The 21,173-nt window shown below is 33.3% G+C and overlaps 1 protein-coding gene across 2 annotated transcripts in view; it reads left to right on the top strand.

Moving 5' to 3' along the window:
• The window catches only part of LOC136033161 (transcriptional regulator protein Pur-beta-like), a 123,038-nt gene that overhangs the window by 1,491 nt on the left and 100,374 nt on the right, over window positions 1–21,173 (top strand). The window contains exon 1 of one of the 2 annotated variants that reach the window (XM_065713827.1): window positions 15,993–16,240. The exons of the other annotated variant lie outside the window; for it this stretch is intronic. Within the exon in view, the coding sequence (XP_065569899.1) occupies window positions 16,138–16,240 (103 nt within the window). The 5' untranslated portion in view covers window positions 15,993–16,137. Of the gene's footprint in view, window positions 1–15,992; window positions 16,241–21,173 lie in introns of those variants that run through there. 2 annotated transcript variants of the gene reach the window in all.

Genomic DNA, 21,173 nt, shown 5'->3' with positions numbered 1-21,173 from the left:
AAAACCATAATAACTATGTCTTTGGGAATGACTCACTCCCCCACAATCCCTGGGGGAGGGGCTGCAAGTTACAAACTTTGACCAGTGTTTACATATAGTAATGGTTATTGGGAAGTGTACAGACATTTTCAGGGGGATTTTTTGGTGTGGGGGTGGGGTTGAGTGGAGGGGGCTATGTGGGAGGATCTTTCCTTGGAGGAATATGTCATGGGGGAAGAAAAATTCAATGAAAAGGGCGCAGGATTTTCTAGCATTACTATAAAAAAAAAAAAAACAATGAAAAAATAAACATGAAAACGTTTTTTCAATTGAAAGTAAGGAGTAGCATTGAAACTTAAAACAAACAGAGATTATTACGCATATGAGGGGTTCTAATAATACTTTAGCATAAAGAGCAAGGTATTTAGGAGGAGATAAAGTATTTTTAGTAATTTCAACTATTTATTCTACAGCCTTTCTGATTCAGGGGTCATTCTTAAAGAATTGGGACAAAACTTACAATTTAGTGTAAAGAGCAAGGTATTAACGAGGGTACAAACCCCCTCGTATACATAATAAAAATATAAGATTATGAAAGTTTGTTATGTAAGTTAATTCTTAAGTTACGTATATTTTTTACTAATAAAAACGTTTGTTAAAAATTAAAAGTTCTAGTTGCCTTTTTAAGTAACCAAAAAATTGGAGGGCAACTAGGCCTCCTTCTCCACCCCTTATTTCTCAAAATCATCTGATCAAAACTAAGAGAAAGCCATTTAGCCAAAAAAAGAATTAATATACAAATTTCATTTTAATAATTTATGTGTGGAGAGCCAAAACCAAACATGCATTAATTCAAAAACGTTCAGAAATTGAATAAAAAAAACAAATTTTTTTAGCTGAAAGTAAGGAGCAACATTAAAACTTAAAACAAACAGAAATTACTCTGTATATGAAATGGGTTGTACCCTCTGCAATCCCTTGCTCTTTATGCTAAAGTTTGACTCTTTGCCACAATTCTACTTTTTAAAACAATTAAAAGCTTTAGCATAAAGAGCAAGGGATTGCAGAGGGGACAACCCATTTCATATATGGAGTAATTTCTGTTTGTTTTAAGTTTTAATGTTGCTTCTTACTTTCAGCTAAAAAAAATTAGTTTTTTTTTATTTAATAACTCCATAATAGCGAGTTTGTGGTAGTGTTGCAAGAGAGAAAAGATGTTCCAAAAGTCAAAATGCATCTATGAACAATAGTTTCATGACCCTAAACAATTGTTCAGGTAATAGGAACATTGACCAAAAAGGGAATTCAAAGCTGCTATTTGTCTCTGACTCAGGAATGATAAATATTATTTTCCTATGTCTTAATATTAGCACACAAAAAAAGTTGCAGAATTTTGCAAAAAGAACCAGAAACCATTAGAAAAAGATATCATGATTTCCATGATGCCCCATTTTGAGAGGTTTCAGGCTCTTCTAAATTTTCATCAAATTTATATTCAAAATTACACTAAAATGCTAAAGAGAATAATAATTATCATTCTTAAATCAGCTATAAATGACAATTTTTTCTCGATAGCCATTTTATTAAGACATATTTTTAAACTTTTTCTTTTACTAGTCTATGGCCTGTATTGGGTCCCCACAATGTAAACCATGTTGCAGAACAAAATAGATCCAAAGATGCCTCTTTCTGTAAAATTAGGTCCCAAAAGCCCAATTTTTGGCCCTCTGAACCTAGGACAGCCCTGATCTCATTTACAGTTGGTCTGTAATGTCATTTTTTGGAAGAGGAAGGGGAGCTTTGGGTGTAGTTAAACTGAAAATATCTCAGATAATCCAATAAAGTGAAGTTATTGAATAAGGTTAGCAGGGTATTGTGTAGGAATAGTTTTTGTGTTATCATAACTTGTAATGTCTAGTTCAGAACAGGATGCAATCTCTGCTGTTTACAAATCAAGTAATATAGGTCTACCCTATAAAATTGTAAGTGTTGTGTATGGTTAAAATATTCAGGCTAACCAAAAACTGAGGACAAATCCAATGGTGAAGCAATCCAATTTCTAGGTGATGCAACATAGATTTTGCATTGATATAACTGTTGAAGTTGTAAATAGCTGTCCAAATACTGAGTATCTTGTCCAAGCTTAGTTAGGTAAATAAAACTTGTAGGAATAAATCCAGGGCCTAAATTATACCCTTAGAATGTGTAGTCAAGTTACTAAATCTATATTGCTCTTATTTTAATGGCTTAGAAGATTGTATAGACTAGCCTAGATGACAGGTTATCCCTTTCAGCATTTTGACAAAAATGATTTAAATTGATTTTATGTTTCAAGTGGCCCCATTTTGAAAATGCCTTTCCCACTATTCCAACCAAATGCTAGGTCATATTAAGGTTTTTTTCCTACTTTAAGAATCAAAATAGATTTTTAAATCTACCAAGTGTTATAAATCTAGATTGAAGAAAGATATGGATCTCAGAATGCTTTTCTTTTGCTTCATTTAAGACAAAAAAAAAAAAATTGTAATACAATTTTTATTACAATTTTGTAATAAAAAGCAAATAGTATATTTAGAAAGAGCATAAGAATATGCATCTAGCCATGTTTTTATTTTCTACCTAGATAAGTAATGAAATTTAAACTCTAAATTCACCATAGATTGTAAACCTTGATAAGGTTCTTGTGATGCTTCATATCTTTTTTTGTAAAATGAGCTTGCTATACTCTTGACCTGCAAAAATCTTCTGTCTAAGTGATTTCAATGGAATTGTTTGATTAAATATTATTTAAAAATGTGAATAACAATAAGAGGAAACATGACAATGTGATTAATAGAAAAATCACATATTATATATCACAGAATTCATATTATAAAGTAAGAATTTTTTGTATTTTGTTTTTATATATCCCAGGGCTATGTCTGGACCATTAGGGGGGGGGGGGAGAATGTATTGATAGTAAAGCAAATACTGCATTTAGAAAGAGTATGAATTCATATCCTATTACTATTTTGTTTTACAGTGTTTCCTTCCCAAAAAAATATATCATTTAAGTCCACATTCAATAATCTTTACAAATAAAATAATCACCTCAATTACAGTTACACCCTAGTCCTCTATAATTTCTATATCTGGCCTCTGGGGTTATGATGTAATTACAATAATAGGGACTATTAAAAGCAATAACTTATAAGTTAACTAGCAATAACTTATTGCTCTGAAGTGCGAATTAAGGTAATTAAGGTATTATATTTGGAAACAGCATCCAGTAGAGAGCTGGAATATACAATCAATATACTCCATGTCTTTCTGTCTAATTTTTCTCTTTTGAGCCAAACTATATATTTTCATTTATTTTATCAAGTTTTTTCAACTGAAAATAAGGAGGAACATTAAGATTTAAAGCAAACAGAAATAATTCTGTATATGAAGAGAATTACCTCTTGTTCAACCCTTGCTCTTTGTGCAAAGGCTTAAAGTTCTATAAAAACATTTCTCACTCAAATTCTATAGCTCTTGTATTTAGTTGTCTTCCTCAAAGAATTGTGATGAAAAATAAAATTATAGAGTAAATATTCTGTTTGTTTCAAGTCTTAAAGTTGCTTTTTACTCTCAAATGAAGAATCTTGTTTTTTTTTAATTGGTCTGTAATGTTTTTTTTTTTCAAATTATAACAGGAAATTCCTTCCCCTGCCTCTGTGTAAAATCTATCCTTGCAAATTCTCCCAGAACTTTTCCTCCCCACAGAAAATTGTCCCCTTGAAAAAGTAAAATGCTGCCCTTTCCCCAAGGACTATGGAGTGTCATGTCATCCCCAATGACATAGCTTTGATGACATACCTTTTAACTATGCTGAATCAAATTGTTGACTAAAAATTTGTTCAAATGTCTTTGGGGGAAAAGGGTTGTCTCTGTTGTCTAGATTTGAACCAGACTCCAAGCCAAATTTGACATAGAGATTGAACATTCAAAATAGTTTTAAGAGGGGTAAGAAAAGCATGTGCTTCAGGGGATATTGATTCCACCTATCTCTCTCCTCTGAAGTGTTTCTGACTGGTTGCTTAATTTTCGAAGATATAACTAAGACGTCTGACTTATAGTAATATTTTGAAGTACTGAATATTTACTCAGACTTGTATTTTGTCCCTACTGTAATTGTTAAGTTTTGCTGCTCTGTTAAAATCAAAATCCTTAAATTGTACTTTTTTCCTTTAGGGGCCTATTTCAATTTTTAAATGTTGCTCTATTCGTTTTTTTTTTTACAAATGACCACACAACTTTAAAAATAAGCTTTAATTTTAGATGTCCACAACTTATGATTCTTGAATAAGATTTTTTTTAATCCTAATGGTTTTTGTAAATATTTGTTTTAAGCCCCAGTCCCTAGACATCCAAGAAACATTTTCGAACATAATAAGGTGGTTTGGGAATTCAAAAACTGTTCAGAAGAGCTGATGCAATACTTTCAGGTTGGGATTTTTTCCATACAGTTGACAAAATAAAAACAACCTTTAAACCCTTTTTTGTAAAATTCTTTTTAGTTTTTATAGATAGATAATTTTTTATTTGCAACAATTAAATAAATAAAAATGACACACCAGTGCACATGCCTGGTGGCATACTTGAGCACTGACAATTTTACAATGTTACATATACTATGAAAATAAAAACTACCACTGACAATGTTACTTACATTAGCACTGACAAAATAAAAATAAATCAAGCCAAAGTAAATACAACCCTATAGCATCAGCATAAATATACAAAAAAACAAACAAACAAAAATAATTCCCCACAACATATTAAGCACAAAAGACCTAATCATTTGATATTTAATTAAATATTTGAAAACCCGTCATAACTTACATATAAATCCATCATACCTTTACTCCTCGCACCCAATAATTTTGACAAATTTCAACTTTGTGATTATATTTTGCAACTTTTTAATAAATAGTAAGTTCATTAATTCTGAAAAAAATATTTTCATCACTGCTTTGTTAAGTTTTTTTTTAATAAATTTTAAATATTCTCGCTTATTGCTACATTCTTGTACTTATATTGGAATTGAGTTCCAAATTTTTGACCCAGTATGACGGATGCTGAAACCCGCTCTTAATGTTGGACAAAATTCACATGAAAAATCTGAACAATGAGTGGTTGGATAGTTATGAAATTGAGAATTAGTTGAAAAAAAAACAGATAAATTTGAAGGTATACTATTGTATAAATAATCATGACAAATATTAGAAATAGAAATTGTATGAAGTTGATCCAAAGAATATATTCCTGAATTCCCATATAAGTGTCTAACTGAAGATCCATGCTCAACATTAACAAGAATTCTCATTGCTTTATTCTGAAGTATTTGGAAAGATTTAAATACAGATGGAAAAGCAGAAGCCCAAACAGAAATACAATAAAGAAAATATGGGTGGACAAAAGAATAATAAATTACTTTTAGAATGTTTTTAGGAAACAAATAACAAAGACGTGATAGAATACCAACATTTTGGGAAATAATCTTGGGAAATAATATAATTCTCTATGATTGCCTTATACCCACTGTGAGAGTCATTAATCTTACCAGATATTAATTCAATCAAATACAATATGATCTATAGTAATCCACTTTTATGCAGTAATCTTAAATCATAGGACGATCCATAGTAATCTACTGCTTTGTAGAAATCAACTTTTTCATTTAGTATGCAGTTGTAGGTAAACTAATCTATCTCTTGTCAAAATTAAAAAAACAAAATATTTTTTAGCTTTTGTAGGGGAAAGGGTTCTTTGGACCAATTTTATTGTGAGAATCTTCCTCCCATTGATGATCTTTAAATCCTTCCACCTGAAGAGCACAAGTGTTGCCAAAAGCAATGGGACATTATTATTGCTCATAAGCTAATTGTTTAGAAAAAATGTCTTTATCTTCTGCTGTTAACCTCTGCCAGGGACCATTAAAAAGGTTATCAAAACATTCCTAGGAGGACATCATTAAGAAAGTTACTTCTTTATCTTTAATAGAGTTACCAAACTTTGGGATCCCCTCAATGGTTCTTTAACCTATTTTTGCATCAGATCCTGCTAATATTCTAGTGTCTATTTCCTAACAAACTAAATTTGTTTGTGACATTTGAAAGTGAAGTCTTGATATGTCAAGTCTATAATTAACTAATAAAGTTATTATTAACTTTATAATTGCTAAAGGGAATAGATTTAGAGATTTTGTACCTCTGTAACTCAAATTTTCATTTGGTATACCTCTATAATTTGATACCTTTAAAGTTTTATGTAGAATGATCTCTTGTAACTTGAAGAAAAATTGTGGTCTCATGAATTTCAAGTTAACAAGAGGTGATTTTAGTTTTATTCTGATTGAATAGCTGAAGAATAGGAATGCCTGATGAATTTCATTTTTATGGCACTTGGTATATATCAGGTGACATATAGCAATTCCAAAAGTAAGGTGTCCAAAATCTTGTAATCAACTCCAGGCTATATCAATAACTCCAAACCTTTCTAAAGTGACAGAAACGTTTATTTACCGCAAACTTATGTCACAGGTCTCTGCACATCTAGACCTGTGTCAGTATGGATGCTTAAGAGGCAGCAGCACAACTGTTTATTTAGTATGGATGTACCATCTCATTGTTGAGTGGCTCAACCGAGGAAGTGCTATAGTCAACCTTCTCCTTGTAGACTACTGAAAGGCTTTTGATCTTATTCGCCAATCCGTTGCTATCACAAATCTATGCACCATGGGTGTGCACAAACATATTCTCCTTTTAGTGATCAATTTTTTACAAGCCTGCTATCAGTGCATTTACAGTCTTTTCCCAGGAGATACCAACTCTGAATGGGTTGAGCTTACATGTGGAGCCCCACAAGGTACTAAGCTTGCTAGTCTACTGTTTTTGGCAGTGATAAATTTCATCATTTCTGGCTATGAAGAAAGATTTAAGTATGTAGATGACTTGTCAGTCCTACTGAAATACATTGTTGAGAAGTCTGAGGCTGTTCCCCAATTCTGTAACGAAATAATCAACAACTTTAAAGATGAATGTACTGCAAACAGCCTCCAAATCAACAAAGGAAAGACTAAAATCCTTCACTTTAATCCCTGAAGAGAGACTTTGTGTGCCCTCCTCCTCCTTATCCTAGTGAATCTTCAGCAGTAGTGCTTGGCGTCAAGTTTAGCATCAACTGCTCTTTCAGCCTTCATGTTGATACAATTATCAAAAAGGCAAATAGTGCGATGTGGACACTTATACTAATGCCTCGATTGGTTTCTCAGTGGCACAACTAAGGATAGCCTATCTCACTTACATCCAACCAATTTTAGAGTATGCATGTCCTGTATGGGGCCCACAAGTCAATAACACTATTTACCTAAGTGACTAGCTTGAGTCATTACAAAAAAGAGCAGTCAAAGTAATATTGTGCGATGCTTTTACTGAATATAAGTTAGCATTACTTATGGACTTATTATAGGACAGTTAATTCAGAAAAATTGTTAATTTAGTTAATTGGAAAAACGCTTAGAGTGGAGGGATTGGGATGAAACTTGGTGGGAAAAATAAGCACCAGTCCTAGATACGTGATTGACATAACCATAATGGATCTGCTCTCTTTGGGGGAGTCGGGGGGAGGGTTAATTCTGAAAAATTAGAAAAAAGAGGTATTTTTTAACTTGCAAAGGAGTCATTGGATCTTAATGAAATTTTATATTTAGAAGGATCTCGTAACTCAGATCTCTTATTTCAAATCCCGACCGGATCCAATGTCATTTGGGGGAGTTGGGGGGGACTGGAAATCTTGAAAAATGCTTAGAGTAGAGACATTGGGATGAAACTTGGTGGGAAGAATACATGCTAACGTATCTTGGATCACGTCCAAGATACACGACTGAAATAACCTGACAAGATCTGCTCTCTTTGGGGCAGTTGGGGGTGGGAGTAATTCAGAAAAATTAGAAAAAATGTGGTATTTGTAACTTACGAATGGGTGATGAGATTTTAATGAAATTTGATATTTAGAAGGATCTTGTGCTTCAGAGCTCTAATTTCAAACCCCGACCAGATCTGGTGACATTTGGGGGAGTTGGAGGGGGAAACTGGAAATCTTGGAAAACATGAAAATAGAGGTATCTTTATCATATGAATGGGTACTCAGATCTTAATAAAACTGTATATATAGAATACCCTTATGTTATTGTTATTGCTCATAAGCTAATTGTTTAGCAAAATTGTCTTAATCTTCTGCTGTTAACCTCTGTGAGGGATCACTAAAAAGGCCATTAAAACATTCCTTGGACCTGATTAAGAAAATTACTTCTTTATCTTTAATAGAGCTATCAAACTTTGGAATCCCATCAGTGAAGGTATTATATCAGGATTTAGTCCAGATAAGACCAGGTTCAGCATTTTCTGAACTTATTATAAGTGGAAGAATGCTTGGGAAGCCCACAAACATTAATAAGCAAAAACAAAAAAAAACATAACAAACATTGCTAATAAGCAATATTAATAACCATAGAACCTACTAGGAATAAATTTTTATGTTATTTTAAGCTGCAAAGTAAGGAGAGATATTTGTTAATTACGGTTGTTCCATATGCTGCAGCTGACTCTTGATAACTTGAACTGTGATAACTCAAAATCCTTGATATTTCGAATTATCTTCAATTCACTTTGAAAAACTTGTCCAAGTCAAAGAAAAACCATGCATAATTCTAAATAATTTTGTAGTTATATTTTACCTCTATAAGTCAAAATGACCCAAAAATTACCTTTATTACTAAAAATATATGAATTGGTAAATTATCATTTAATTTTCACTTTACTGCCACAAGTCAAAGTTTACCTCTGTAATTCATTTTTTTCCAATGGATCTAAAATAATTTTCTTTAACATATTTTTGTATTAGATCCTGCTAATTTTTGCTGTCTATTTCCTAACAAACTAAATTTTTTATTGACATTTGAAAGTTAGTCTTGATATGTCAAGTCTGTAATGAATTAATAAAGTTATTCTTAACTTATAGTGGCTATAGGGAATAAATTTAAAGATTTTGTACTGCTGTAACTCAAATTTTTATTTGGTTTACCAAATATAACTTGTTACCTTTATAAATTTTATGTAGAATGACCTCTTGTAACTTGAAGAAAAATTGTGGTCTCATGAATTTCAAGTTAACAAGAGTTGACTCTAATTTTATTCTGATTAATGGCTAAAGAATAGGAATGTCTGATAAATTTCATTTTCTTTATTTTTTCTGGATTGAAAAACAAATTCTGTAAGATTACAAAGCTTAGATCTACTTTTCAAAATATCAAAATGTTGCTACGAACTGTCAGTATTTGGTCCAGTCTGCATACTGACAGAGAGGTCACTCTCTCAATTTTTCCTCCCTAAGCAATTAAATTAGCTATTCAGGAACCTGTATATTCTTAGATAGGACACTCCAATTTATAGGCTGGGTGAGTACCCATTTGCTGCCAATTTCAGTTTGTAATTTATAAAAACTGTCAGTAGACACCATTCCAGGATGAGTTTGAACAAGTTGAGAAGCATTGATTTAGATGACTTGGCAAGAAATTTAAATTATCAGGAATGCAAATTAAGATAGGAACATTAGCTATTTGAAGTTGGAAGAAGGGTAAAGGATCTTAAAATCCTTAGAAATAGGCAATGTTATAAGGAAAATACAAGTAAATATAGCACATCTCAAGATTTTTTTCAGATAGTGGGGGGGGGCAATGCCCCCCTTGCCTACAAATTTGACCACCATCCTTCATTTGTTTGCTTTAGTAGGATTAGATATCATTCAAGCTTGAATAAATATGAACATTTTTTGAAGAAGGAAGTCAAGGTTAGAGCCAGATTTTTCTATGAATTTCTCTGGATCCACTACATGACTTTGCCTGAATCAAAGTTTAAATTCCAGGCTTCTGCATCCAAAAGAAATAGTATTATACAAATATATTAAATATTAAATATATATATATTAAATAGATATATTAAATATATTAAATAGTATTTAAAATACTATAATAATAATATATTTATATATTAATATTTATATATTAATATTTATATAATAAATAATATATTTAATACTAAAATAATAATATTAAATAGTATATATTAAATATATATATATATATATATATATATATATATATTAATATATTAAATAGTATTTAAACAAATTACAAGGAAATGTTCAAAACACTGATTCGAGATGGTGAGGATAGAAGTAACTGTTTAGACCTGTACTGTTCAGTTACCTAATTGGGATTCTATGTTGTTCTGATTCTTTATTTTATGGTTGTATAGTTTAGGGGCAGAGGAGAATGTTGAAGGAATGGACATTAATGATCTTAGGCCTTGTTTATAATACTCATCCCCTATTCAACTAAGTGATCAGGAAAACAGTGACAAAATAAAAACAAACAAAAACAAATGGTAAATGTCCCGTTTGAAAATAATGTCCAAAGTATGGAAGAACATTATTTTTGATTAAATACTTTGAGGTGTCCTCATTAGAAAACCCCTATTAAAGGATCAGGACTTACATATACAGACTGAGGAAGAAGACTAGAATAGTTTTAGGGCTTCTACTTAGCCTGGGTGTACATCTAAATTTAAAAATATATGTAAAAAAAAGAAATGAAAATCAAGTTAAAATAATTTCTTTAGTCATGACTTAGTTCTTGGCCTGTAAATTTAAGCTTTCAGTTCTATTATAATTGTTTTGTGTTTATATGATTTTCTCAGGATGAAGTCATATTCTGCCTACTTTGATAGACACATGGAATGCATCATATAATAATAACTCAGTAAGTGAAAACTTATTACATTGTATGGCTGATTTAATTGATTAAATTGTTACATTATGTGTATGTCAGCTGGTTTTGTATTAAAGCAGGAGTTAAGCAGGTTGTGCTCAATCCTCCTTTATATGGATCATTTTGATGGACTTTGTCTTAAGGAGCACGGGAAAGTAATGGGAGAATACAGGATCAAATGGGAAGGAAAAACTTTCCTGGACTTATATTGTACTGATGATTTAAGCATCCAAGAGGAAAGTGTGAGTAAAATTACATTAAATTGCAGCTTGGAGTGATATAAAGATTTTCCATCTGTGTGATGCTCCAGTGATGAAAAAAATCGTTTGGTGTAGATTGTGCCTGTTTGATCTAGACTCTTGTGGAGGACTCTGCAGCTTCCCAATTGTAAAGGAACTCCTGGCAGAACCATTTCTTATCAAGGTGGGACTTGAATATGTTGGTTGAAGTTGCTGAAACTGTATCCTCAGACAGTTGATTCCTCAAATTGATGACTCTTTGGCTGAAGAAATGACTTATATGTCTACTCGTGGAATGCTGCATGGGAAGCTTCATTGAATGTCAATGAATGAGCTTTTAGAGATTTGCAAGTTCAGGGTCCTAGAATAGGTTTGAAAATTAATATTAAGAAGACTAAGTTGCTAAGGCTAGGAATAAGTGAAAATGGAAAGGTGACATTGGTTAACAAAAAGATTGATCAGGTGGACAGCTTTACTTATCTTAGTAGTATTATTAGTAAAGATAGTGGGAGCAGTGAAGATGTTAAAAATAGAATAGCCAATGCTCAGGGTGTTTTTTCACAGTTAAAAAAAAGTTCAGAAGAATAGGAAAATAAGTCTGCAAACTAAGATTAGAATATTAGAAGTTACAGTGATGACAAGTGGTCAAATATGGCTCTGAAGCATGGGTGTTCTGAAAAGCAGATGAAGATTTGCTAGATGTTTTCCAGGGAAATTGCTTACTGATCGTTCTAGGTACTCAGCTGACCTATCATATTTCAAACAGTAGGCTGCACAAAAAGTGTCGTTCAGCACCGCTTTCTAGGGCTACAATGAGAGAAACGTTGAGATGGCTAGGACATTCTGTGGATGAAGGATTGCAGAATGCTGAAGATGGTTCTTTTTGACCAACCATCTAGGGCTTAAATGGAAGCAGGTCATCTGCAGTTGGGGTGGGAGGAAGTCATAAAAAATAAGGGAAATGAGAACTTCCTGGGAGGGTGTAAAGAGCAAGGTTTTGAATAGATTGGGATGCAAGAGGAGTGTGCATAGCTGCGTTTGGCCTCAGGAAGCTTGATGTTGTGGTGAGTTGTTAGTAGTATTAGTATATACGTCTGATATTTGATGATGGAAGAGAACATTTCTACATTAAAATATATTTAATGTTGGAACCGGATAATTTTTCAAAGGATTTTTCTGCAGTCAACCAAGCATGCATTCTATACTTCTGATGCAATTAGTGAGATGTTTACATTTTATTTGTCCACTGTCCTGTGTTCCTCATGTGATGTTCAACAAATGAACACCACACTCACTCAATAAAAGATATTTTCATTCAGTAAAAGAAACATTTCTACAACATTTTTCACTTAGTAAAGGATAATTTCATTTTTGCTAAAAATGGGGAACATAATCAGATGTACTTAAACAAGAGGAAGTAGCATATATATATTTGTAAATAATGAACTTGTGAAATGCCTGAGTTGTCAAGTGTCTACAATCTTTTATTCCTCTTGTAATTTTTTGTATTTCTGGATTTATTCCATTTTGGTGGACTTAAAATCACTAAAAGAAAATTATATTCTGATTAAAATGAGGAGTGTAGTCAGATGCATTTAAATAAAAGGGAAGTAGCATCCTTTTTTTTCAAATATTATTTACACAGTAGGAGAAAATATGATGAAAATTTAAACTGAAGTTGACTTGTGGATGACTTTTGCTTTTCTTGTGAAGGAATTCATCAATCAATAAGTGCTGTCTATTCCAAGGATATTGTGTTTGATTTGGGTGTTTTTCCTTTATGTTGGTTGATACTGTAGGGTTATACCCTTGTTAAAGTACATATTTGTTGTGGCATCTGCATAGAAAGCAGTTCTTTCTTTTTTTCTTTAATGCTCTTCATCTTAAAATTGTACAATTCTTTATTGTTTCTCATTTTATTAACTACTATACATACTTCTTTATGAAATCTTGGCAGATAATTTATGCCATAATGAGTTCTCATTATGGCTGTAACCCAGTGGTTTTCAACAGATTTTGAGTCATGGCCCACCTTGGAATTTCTAAAATCCTGATATCCCCCCCTTGTGATATATAAATTATTCTGAATTTTATAAGTATTCACTTCAAGGAAGCTTAAAAGACCTTTAAATTGATATCCTTTTTGGGATCGTCTTGACACATTTTATGCTACTGAAAATTATCATCTTTGTAAAGGACCTTCTATAAAATGCATAACGGTATTGCAATACCATCGTGTATATTTTTTAGTCTTTAAATGTATATTAATATGAGGCCTTTCACATGAATATTTTTTTTTCCAAAATTAAGGCTCTAAAGTATAGTCAGTCAAAGCGTGTACGTACTCCCTGAGACTCACCAAAATATTGCCACGCCCCACTGGTGGGGCCTGGACCCCCCGTTGGAAACCACGGTTATAGATTGAATTAAAGGCAAATTTATACTAAAGAATTTAATTCCCTGTATTAATTTTCAGTATGTGTAGCTTCAAAGAGAAGCTTGGATGGTTAGAGTATGGCCCCATGATGTCCTCAATCTGTACCTCCAACATTTTTTTTTACTAAATGAAATGGGGTTTCCAAAGTCAATGTATTAACGGCTGCCCCTGGCAATCTTACCAGGAAATTGTCGGGAGCTGGTAATCATATTAGGTAAAGTGACCCGTATTAGAAGAACCGTTGTTTGTCATAAGGAGCTATCAGAGGACTTTTTGTGTCAGTCCTATTACAAATTTTTTCTTCAATTTTAATTGCCGCAAAATTATGTAATCTCTCATTCAGAGCTAAAGTGACTTGAAAGTTATAAAGATCACGAGTTGTATGCCCTCCAGGGAATATATATTTGAGGAACCTCCCAGTCTGGACGGGGATGTTTACCGCCTCCTGAAATGGCGAGCCTGTAGCAATTTCCTCCCTGTTTTTCTTTTTTATTATTCACCTCTTTTGGCGGATTTGTAGGGTCTCTAGAATTTGCCCCCCCTGAAATAAAGAAGAGCTCGTTCAGATCCTATGACACCCGATCATGAAATTTTAATGAAAGTAGGTTTTGTATTTTAGGTCAAAATGCAGTATTCTATGAACCTTCCGCCCCCTCCCTTGTGAAACGCTCAAGTGTTTTGGCTGTCTGTACCCTTGACCGGTCGTAAAATTGTCATATACAATTTTAACATTAATTCAATGGGGTAGCATCTTTTCCAAATTTTGCTACCAAAATGAAACTATGTAGTCAGAAGAAATAAGGATACGACCTAAGTCTGATAAGCGGCAATTCTTACATGAACTATCTATGGAATAACAAGACCAAAGTTGTTTTATAAGTTTAAGTTTTAACCTCCCAAGGAATAAGAATAGATCTGGTTCACCCTTTGGTTTTTGCCCCGAACACATTTAATTGTAATAGCAGGTCTTGTGCTAAATTCAATAGGTTGTGTTGTTGATATTCAGGTACTTATGCGCTTGTTCGGGAGGGGAATGGTTTTGGGCCCATTCCTTAAGAAACTGATAAATTATTGGTTGATGCATGCTTAGAAACCCCGAAATGGCCTTATGAAGACCCTTTCTTTGCTCAGAATACAGCTTCCTCACTCCAGCATGAAACGAGTGAACGCCCCTTCGAAATGATGTGCCTTGTCAGTCTACATTCTTCATGATACCGGGGGCGTTTTTCTTGTCGGAAACTGTAAAGCCTTTTGATTATGTAATAATTTTCAAAATTTGTAGCTCGCCAATGAGAAGGCTATACACTCCTTAAGAGTTTTTTACTTCTTTCCTCACATGGAACTCTACGGAACCCATTTCTATATCTACTATCGGGCTCTTTTGCAGCAGAGGGGATATATGTAAAATTTTAGATTTCATAATACTCGAAATCCCAAGATTATTACGATTGCTTGAGGGGTTGCGCACTTCCTGCCACCCAGTGTTCATCTCAGGACGCCATATGTGCTGCACAAATTCCGTCAGACTTGACACAGTTCTGTGGTGCTTGGCACGCGCCATATGGTGTACATGATTTCTTGGAGTGGACAACTCCTTGTGATTTCCTCTATACTTCCATATGTTTCTCGTATAATTTGGTAGTTTTTTTGCCCCCCCCATCTCACTCAAAACAAAATCTTGTGTATACGCCTGTCTTGATAAAGTAATGTCTCAGTTTCATTCCGTTTCAATATTTGTTGCTGGAAAGACACTAGTCCTAGAAGTCGCTAGTCCTAGTCTTATAGGTAGTCATTAAAGTCACTAGTCCTATATATATAGTTCGTGCGGTTTAAATCATAACCCTCTCTATCTCCAAGAATCTCTAGAGATCTACAGGACCTAGGGTTTTGGGAAACCCCGGTTAAAAACCCTGGTGTACGGTAATAGTTCCGGTTATCAAAACAGGACTGTTAATGTTATATCTAAACTATTTCCTTATCTCTCTAGTTTGTTTTGAACCTAAAAAAGCAGGAAAAAAAACGTTGTTTTATAATGAATGCATATGTTGGCACCATTTCTTGTTGAGCTGGTTAATCCTGCCCTTTGGTTTTTTGATACTAGTTTTGCGTAAGAATTAAATACGCACTTTTTTTTATTAATTGCTAACTCTTGGCAGACAAAATATTTTAATTATATTTTATATTAATCTGTTATTCGCCTAATATGCATGACTGATGTGCTTATTTTTTGGCAGGATTTCATTTTTTGAAACTAGTAAAATTACGTTTTCCCGTTGCGTCACGACTGACGTAGACTATTTGCTTGTGGGTGTTAGGTATTTCAGTTGCATATTTTCCCGCCGCATTTTTCAGCTGAGTAATCGTTTGGATTTTCCGGAATTTTGCGGAGATGCTTTTGCCTCGGAAGTTCCTAAAGGTACACCTGACAGATTAGCAAGCCTTTTTTTTCGAAAAAATGACTCAGTCACAAATCTGTTGTTAGCGAGTCTCTAATACGATGATGTGATATATGATTCATAGTTTTTGTCTTTTCCATTAAGGTTTGAAATACTACCTCAGTAGGGAAGTGTGCGATTCTAGTGTCAGGTGTGAAGATTTACGAGGTTGTTAATTTTCTACTTCACGGGATTATGAGTAATAGCTCTGGTGACATTAATGCTAATTATGAAGGAGTGGATTATATTAGAGGAAATATTGATCCTCTCACATGGGAGTATTGGACCTCGGACCAAGGTACATAAATAATCTCAATATGCTACCTGTTTTTTGGGTTGGCATATCAAAGATTATTTTGCATTTTTGATTGAGGGTGTGTTCCAATTATCGTTAATGATTTTATTAATTATTTACTGATACCTTCAGCTCAAAATGTCAGATGTTTACGAATTTAGCAGCTAAAATGCTTATATAATATATAAAGATTATATAATATGTAATCAGTTATTATTATTGGTAATTGAGTTCTGGAATGCACCTTGAAACCAGTGATGGATCCAAGGGGGCATGCACTCGGGGAACCAGAGTCTGCAGGTTGATTTTTATTTATTTAGATTAAATTAATTGATCATATTTTGTGAAGAATACCGTTATGAGAAATTAGTGATGTTTATTCACAATAATTTAGGGGGGAAGTTAATGGGTCAAATTTATTGTTTTTTCCATGGAAATATCGGAAAGAGCATTTTTCAATGAAAATACCCAAAAATGAAAGTTTTCAAAATCTAAGGCGAATGACGCCACTGTAATAACTAGCATTAGCATTTTATATAATTAATAAGTGTCTCACTCAAGGCCGTATCCAGGGGGAGCTAGAGGGTTTGACCCCTCCCCCCTCAGAAATGTTTGTCCGACTCGTAAAAACATAACAAAAATGCAATTGATTTTTAATTTTTAGTTTTTTTTTGTTTTACCCCCCCCCCCCCCCTCTACCTTCCCCGAAAAAATCCTGGGTACAGCTCAGGTCTCACTGAAAGACTAGAAACCTGCATTACCAATATGTTTCACTTGGTATGTAAAAGACAATTAAAAGTTGAATGGAATAATATTTATATGTCAAGTTTAGATTTTAGATTATTGTATATTCTTGGTCACAAAAGAGTCACAAAATAGTTAAAAAAAAGTCTAGGGTGTATTTAAAAAAAAAGTAATTGTACGAACTGGCTCAATACAAGCTGATATACCACAGGCATTGAAAAATAGTTTGGATAGTCACAGCCTAATGGCAATAGTAAACTGTAACAGCTCACTAACTAACAAGTCGACGATTACGCTTGTAGTGGATTAGGCCTACTCACAAAGCTTTCCACTTGCTCATTAGCTGACTAGCTGACCGTGGAGGAAACCACGGATTGTCGTTTGCTGTTGATGCTGTTGTCCCTGTGCTTGTGGGTGTTAGGTATTTCAGTTGCATATTTACAACATTTATTTACTTATTAAAAATATTTTATTGACAATAATATTAATTTACTATAAATATTTAATTCCAAAACTTTAAGGGAGCTGACTCTTGGCTTTCCTTCCACGGCCCAGACCCAATCCCCACCCAAAAAAGCTTTTTAACGATATATTATTCCAAACTATATTGGTTTGGAGCTGACCTTTGGACCTCCCTCAATGGCCAGACGAAAATATATGTTTTATTAAACTCATTCTCTTAAAAAAATACCTAACATATTTAAAGATAAGAAGGTAAACTAGGTGAATGATACTTTCTGGTATTTTCAAGATAAAAAAATCAAGTGATAGAAATAGTATTAACGACTCTGAATGCCACTGATAGGTGACATTTAAAACAGAGGAACGGAAAGGGAAAAAACGTACAAGTTTCTATAGAGATAGCTTCTTTTCTTCAAAAGTAGTGGGGTGAGGCTGAAAAACAAATTGTCGAATTTGTAGAATTAGCATGAGAATAAAATTTAGCTTGTATTGTATAATGTATTTAGCTTGTGACAAGCAAATTCGAGCACCACTTGGCTAGTTTATGTGCCAGTTTACCCAAGGACCGGCAAACAGTCAACGGCAGCTCAACTTTTTCCTGACCGTTTTTGATGCTTGCTTTCAGAGTTTGCGCAGAACGCATCGAGTATACTGGACTGATTGACGAGGTGCTTGTCTAAACGCAGGCTTGTGAACACGTCTTGTATACTCGAGCCTTGAGTACCGATAGAAAAAAAGGACCCAAAGAAAATTGAAACATTAGTAAATCACTCAATTAATGTTTTGACTAGTTTTAAATTTTATTTCGTGATTATTTTGAAACGCTTAAATTTAATTTAAAATGCTTGGGATGTGTTCGCTGTTGCTACATCCCATCCATTTTTTTGCTCGTTTCTAGCCCTAATTGAGGTTGTATATTTCTATGTGCTCCAAGTTCTTCAAATAATTGACAGTAGGTTTCTTATGGCATGTGCTTGCTTTTTTCGTGGTATCCTGTAGCAAGTTATCCTGTAGCAAGCGAAGTTATCCTGTTATCCTGGTTATCCTGTAGCAAGCGAAGCTTCAAGACAAAGTTTTATATGAATTTGTTTGAAAGTTTTGACTATTCCCAATCCCATATATATATATATATATATATATATATATATATATATATATATATATATATATATATATATATATATATATATATATATATATATATATAGGTAAAATTCTAGTTAATTGACTTCTTGCTATCTCAGGAAGGGTTTAGGTTAGGAAAATGAAACTTCCAGGGATGTGTCTACAGGCTAAAGTATGTCCCGGGAAGATATTTTGAAGTACCTACCTCTACTCCTTCTCCCCCTAGAGGGCTCTGACCTTCAATGACTTTTAAAAATATGTTTGTAATAAAATTAAAACCTTGCAAAATAGATCTTCTGCTTAATTGGAGTACAACAAAATTGTTTTCAGCTTCATAACTTTGCTCAATTCCATCTTATAATGTTTTAAAGGTATGCAAATACATTTCCTAAATTTTGAAAAAAAAACATTGATATGGCTGAAAATTCTACTCAAATAACAGGAATTGCATTTTTAGAACTAAAGGCAGAGAAAAAGCAACTAGTAACTGAAAATTAAGGTAAAATGTTGTTTTGTCTAAATTTCAATAGGTATAGACCTGGCATGTAGGCAAATTTCAGGCCCTCTAGAGGGAAAAGGAGTGGGGGTGGGTACTTTAAAATACCTTCCCGGGACATACTTTAGTCTGTAGATCCATCCCTGAAAGTTTCATTTTCCTAACCTAAACCGTTTCCGAGATAGCAAGAAGTCAATTAACTAGAATTTTACCATATATATATATATATATATATATATATATATATATATATATATATATATATATATATATATATATATATATATATATATATATATATATATATATATATATATATATATATATATATATATATATATATATATATACATACTACTACTACTGCTACTAATAATAATAATAATAACTCGCTGCAGTACCAAGCCGCCTGAGGCCAACACATCTGCACACGCTCCTCCTCTAACCTAATCTATTGAAGGGCTCCCTCTTTACACCTTCCCAGGAAGTTCCCATTTCCTTTTTTAGATAGATAGATAGATAGATAATTTTTATTTACAACAATTAAATAAATAAATGTGACAAACCAGTGCACATGCCTGGTGGCATACTTTAGTACTGACAATTTTACAATGTTACATACACTACGAAAATAAAAACTACCACTGACAATGTTACTTACATTAGCACTGACAAAATAAAAATAAATCAAGCCAAAGTAAATACAAGCCTATAGCATCAGCATAAATATACAAAAAAAACAAACAAACAATAATTCCCCGCAACATATTAAACACAAAACACCTAATCATTTGATATTTAATTAAAAAATTTGAAAACCCGTCATAACTTACATATAAATCCGTCATACCTTTAGTCCTCGCACCCAATAATTTTGATAAACTTCAACTTTGCGATTATATTTTGCAACTTTTTAATATTTAAAAATATTAATTAAATCTTTATTTATGACATCCTCCCACCCCAGACGAGGACGACCTGCTTTCCGTGTATCCCCAGTTGGTTGGCCAAAAAGGACAATCTTTTCGGCAATCTGTCATCCTTCATCCGCAGAACGTGGCTTAGCCATCTCAACCTTTCTTTCATTATAGCCCTAGAAAGTAGGATTGAACCACATTTTTCGTACAATCTACTGCTTGAAATACGGTCAGCCGGGTACCCAGAATAATCCGTAGACAATTTCTGTGGAAAAGATGTAGTAAATTTTCGTCCGCTTTGCGGAGGGCCCATGCTTCAGAGCCATATTTGACCACTGTCATCACTGTTGCTTCCAATATTCTAATCTTGGTTTGCAGACTTATCTTCCTATCTTCCAAACCTTTTTCAACTGTGAAAAAAACACCCTGAGCGTTAGCTATTCTACTTTTAACATCTTCATTGCTCCCACCGTCTTTACTAATAATACTTCCAAGGTAAGGGAAGCTGCCCACCTGATCAATCTTTTCGTTACCCAACGTCACCTTTTCATCTTCACTTATTCCTAGCCTTAGTGACTTAGTCTTCTTAACATTAATTTTTAATCCTATTCTAGCACCTTGAACTCGCAAAACCTCTGGAGTTCATGCATTTTGCTCACACTTTCATCTAATATGCTTAAATCATCAGCATAATTTAAGTCCAGAAGAATTTTTTCTCCCCATTTGATTCCGTGGTCTCCAATTGCTTTTCCTGTGCTCCTTAAGACGAAGTCCATCAAAATAATCCATATAAAGGGGGATAGAACACAACCTTGCTTAACTCCTGATTTAATACAAAACCAGTTGCTAGCCTCAGTTCCTACCTCAACCGCAGCAGTATTATTCTCGTACATACCACTAGTTACTTTAATGTATTTGTCTGGTATTATACCATATAAGAATAAGACCTTTGCTAAAGCTCTTCTATCAACAGAATCGAACGTTTGCTCATAATCAATAAAACTGAGGACCAAAGGTGTTTGACAACGAAGGGACTTCTCAATTATTAACCTAAGAGTTAAAACTTGCTCAACACATCCGCTTCCTTTTCTAAAACCGCACTGTTCTTCTCTTAAAACTTGTCTACATCATGTCTCAGTCTAAAAAGTATCATATTACTCAGTAATTTGCTACCTTCAGAGATCAGACTAAT

Source organism: Artemia franciscana, chromosome 11 (genome assembly GCF_032884065.1).
Source record: "Artemia franciscana chromosome 11, ASM3288406v1, whole genome shotgun sequence".
NCBI lineage: Eukaryota > Metazoa > Arthropoda > Branchiopoda > Anostraca > Artemiidae > Artemia > Artemia franciscana.
Note: the sequence above shows the minus strand (reverse complement) of the source record. Positions and strands in the feature narration are given on the sequence as shown.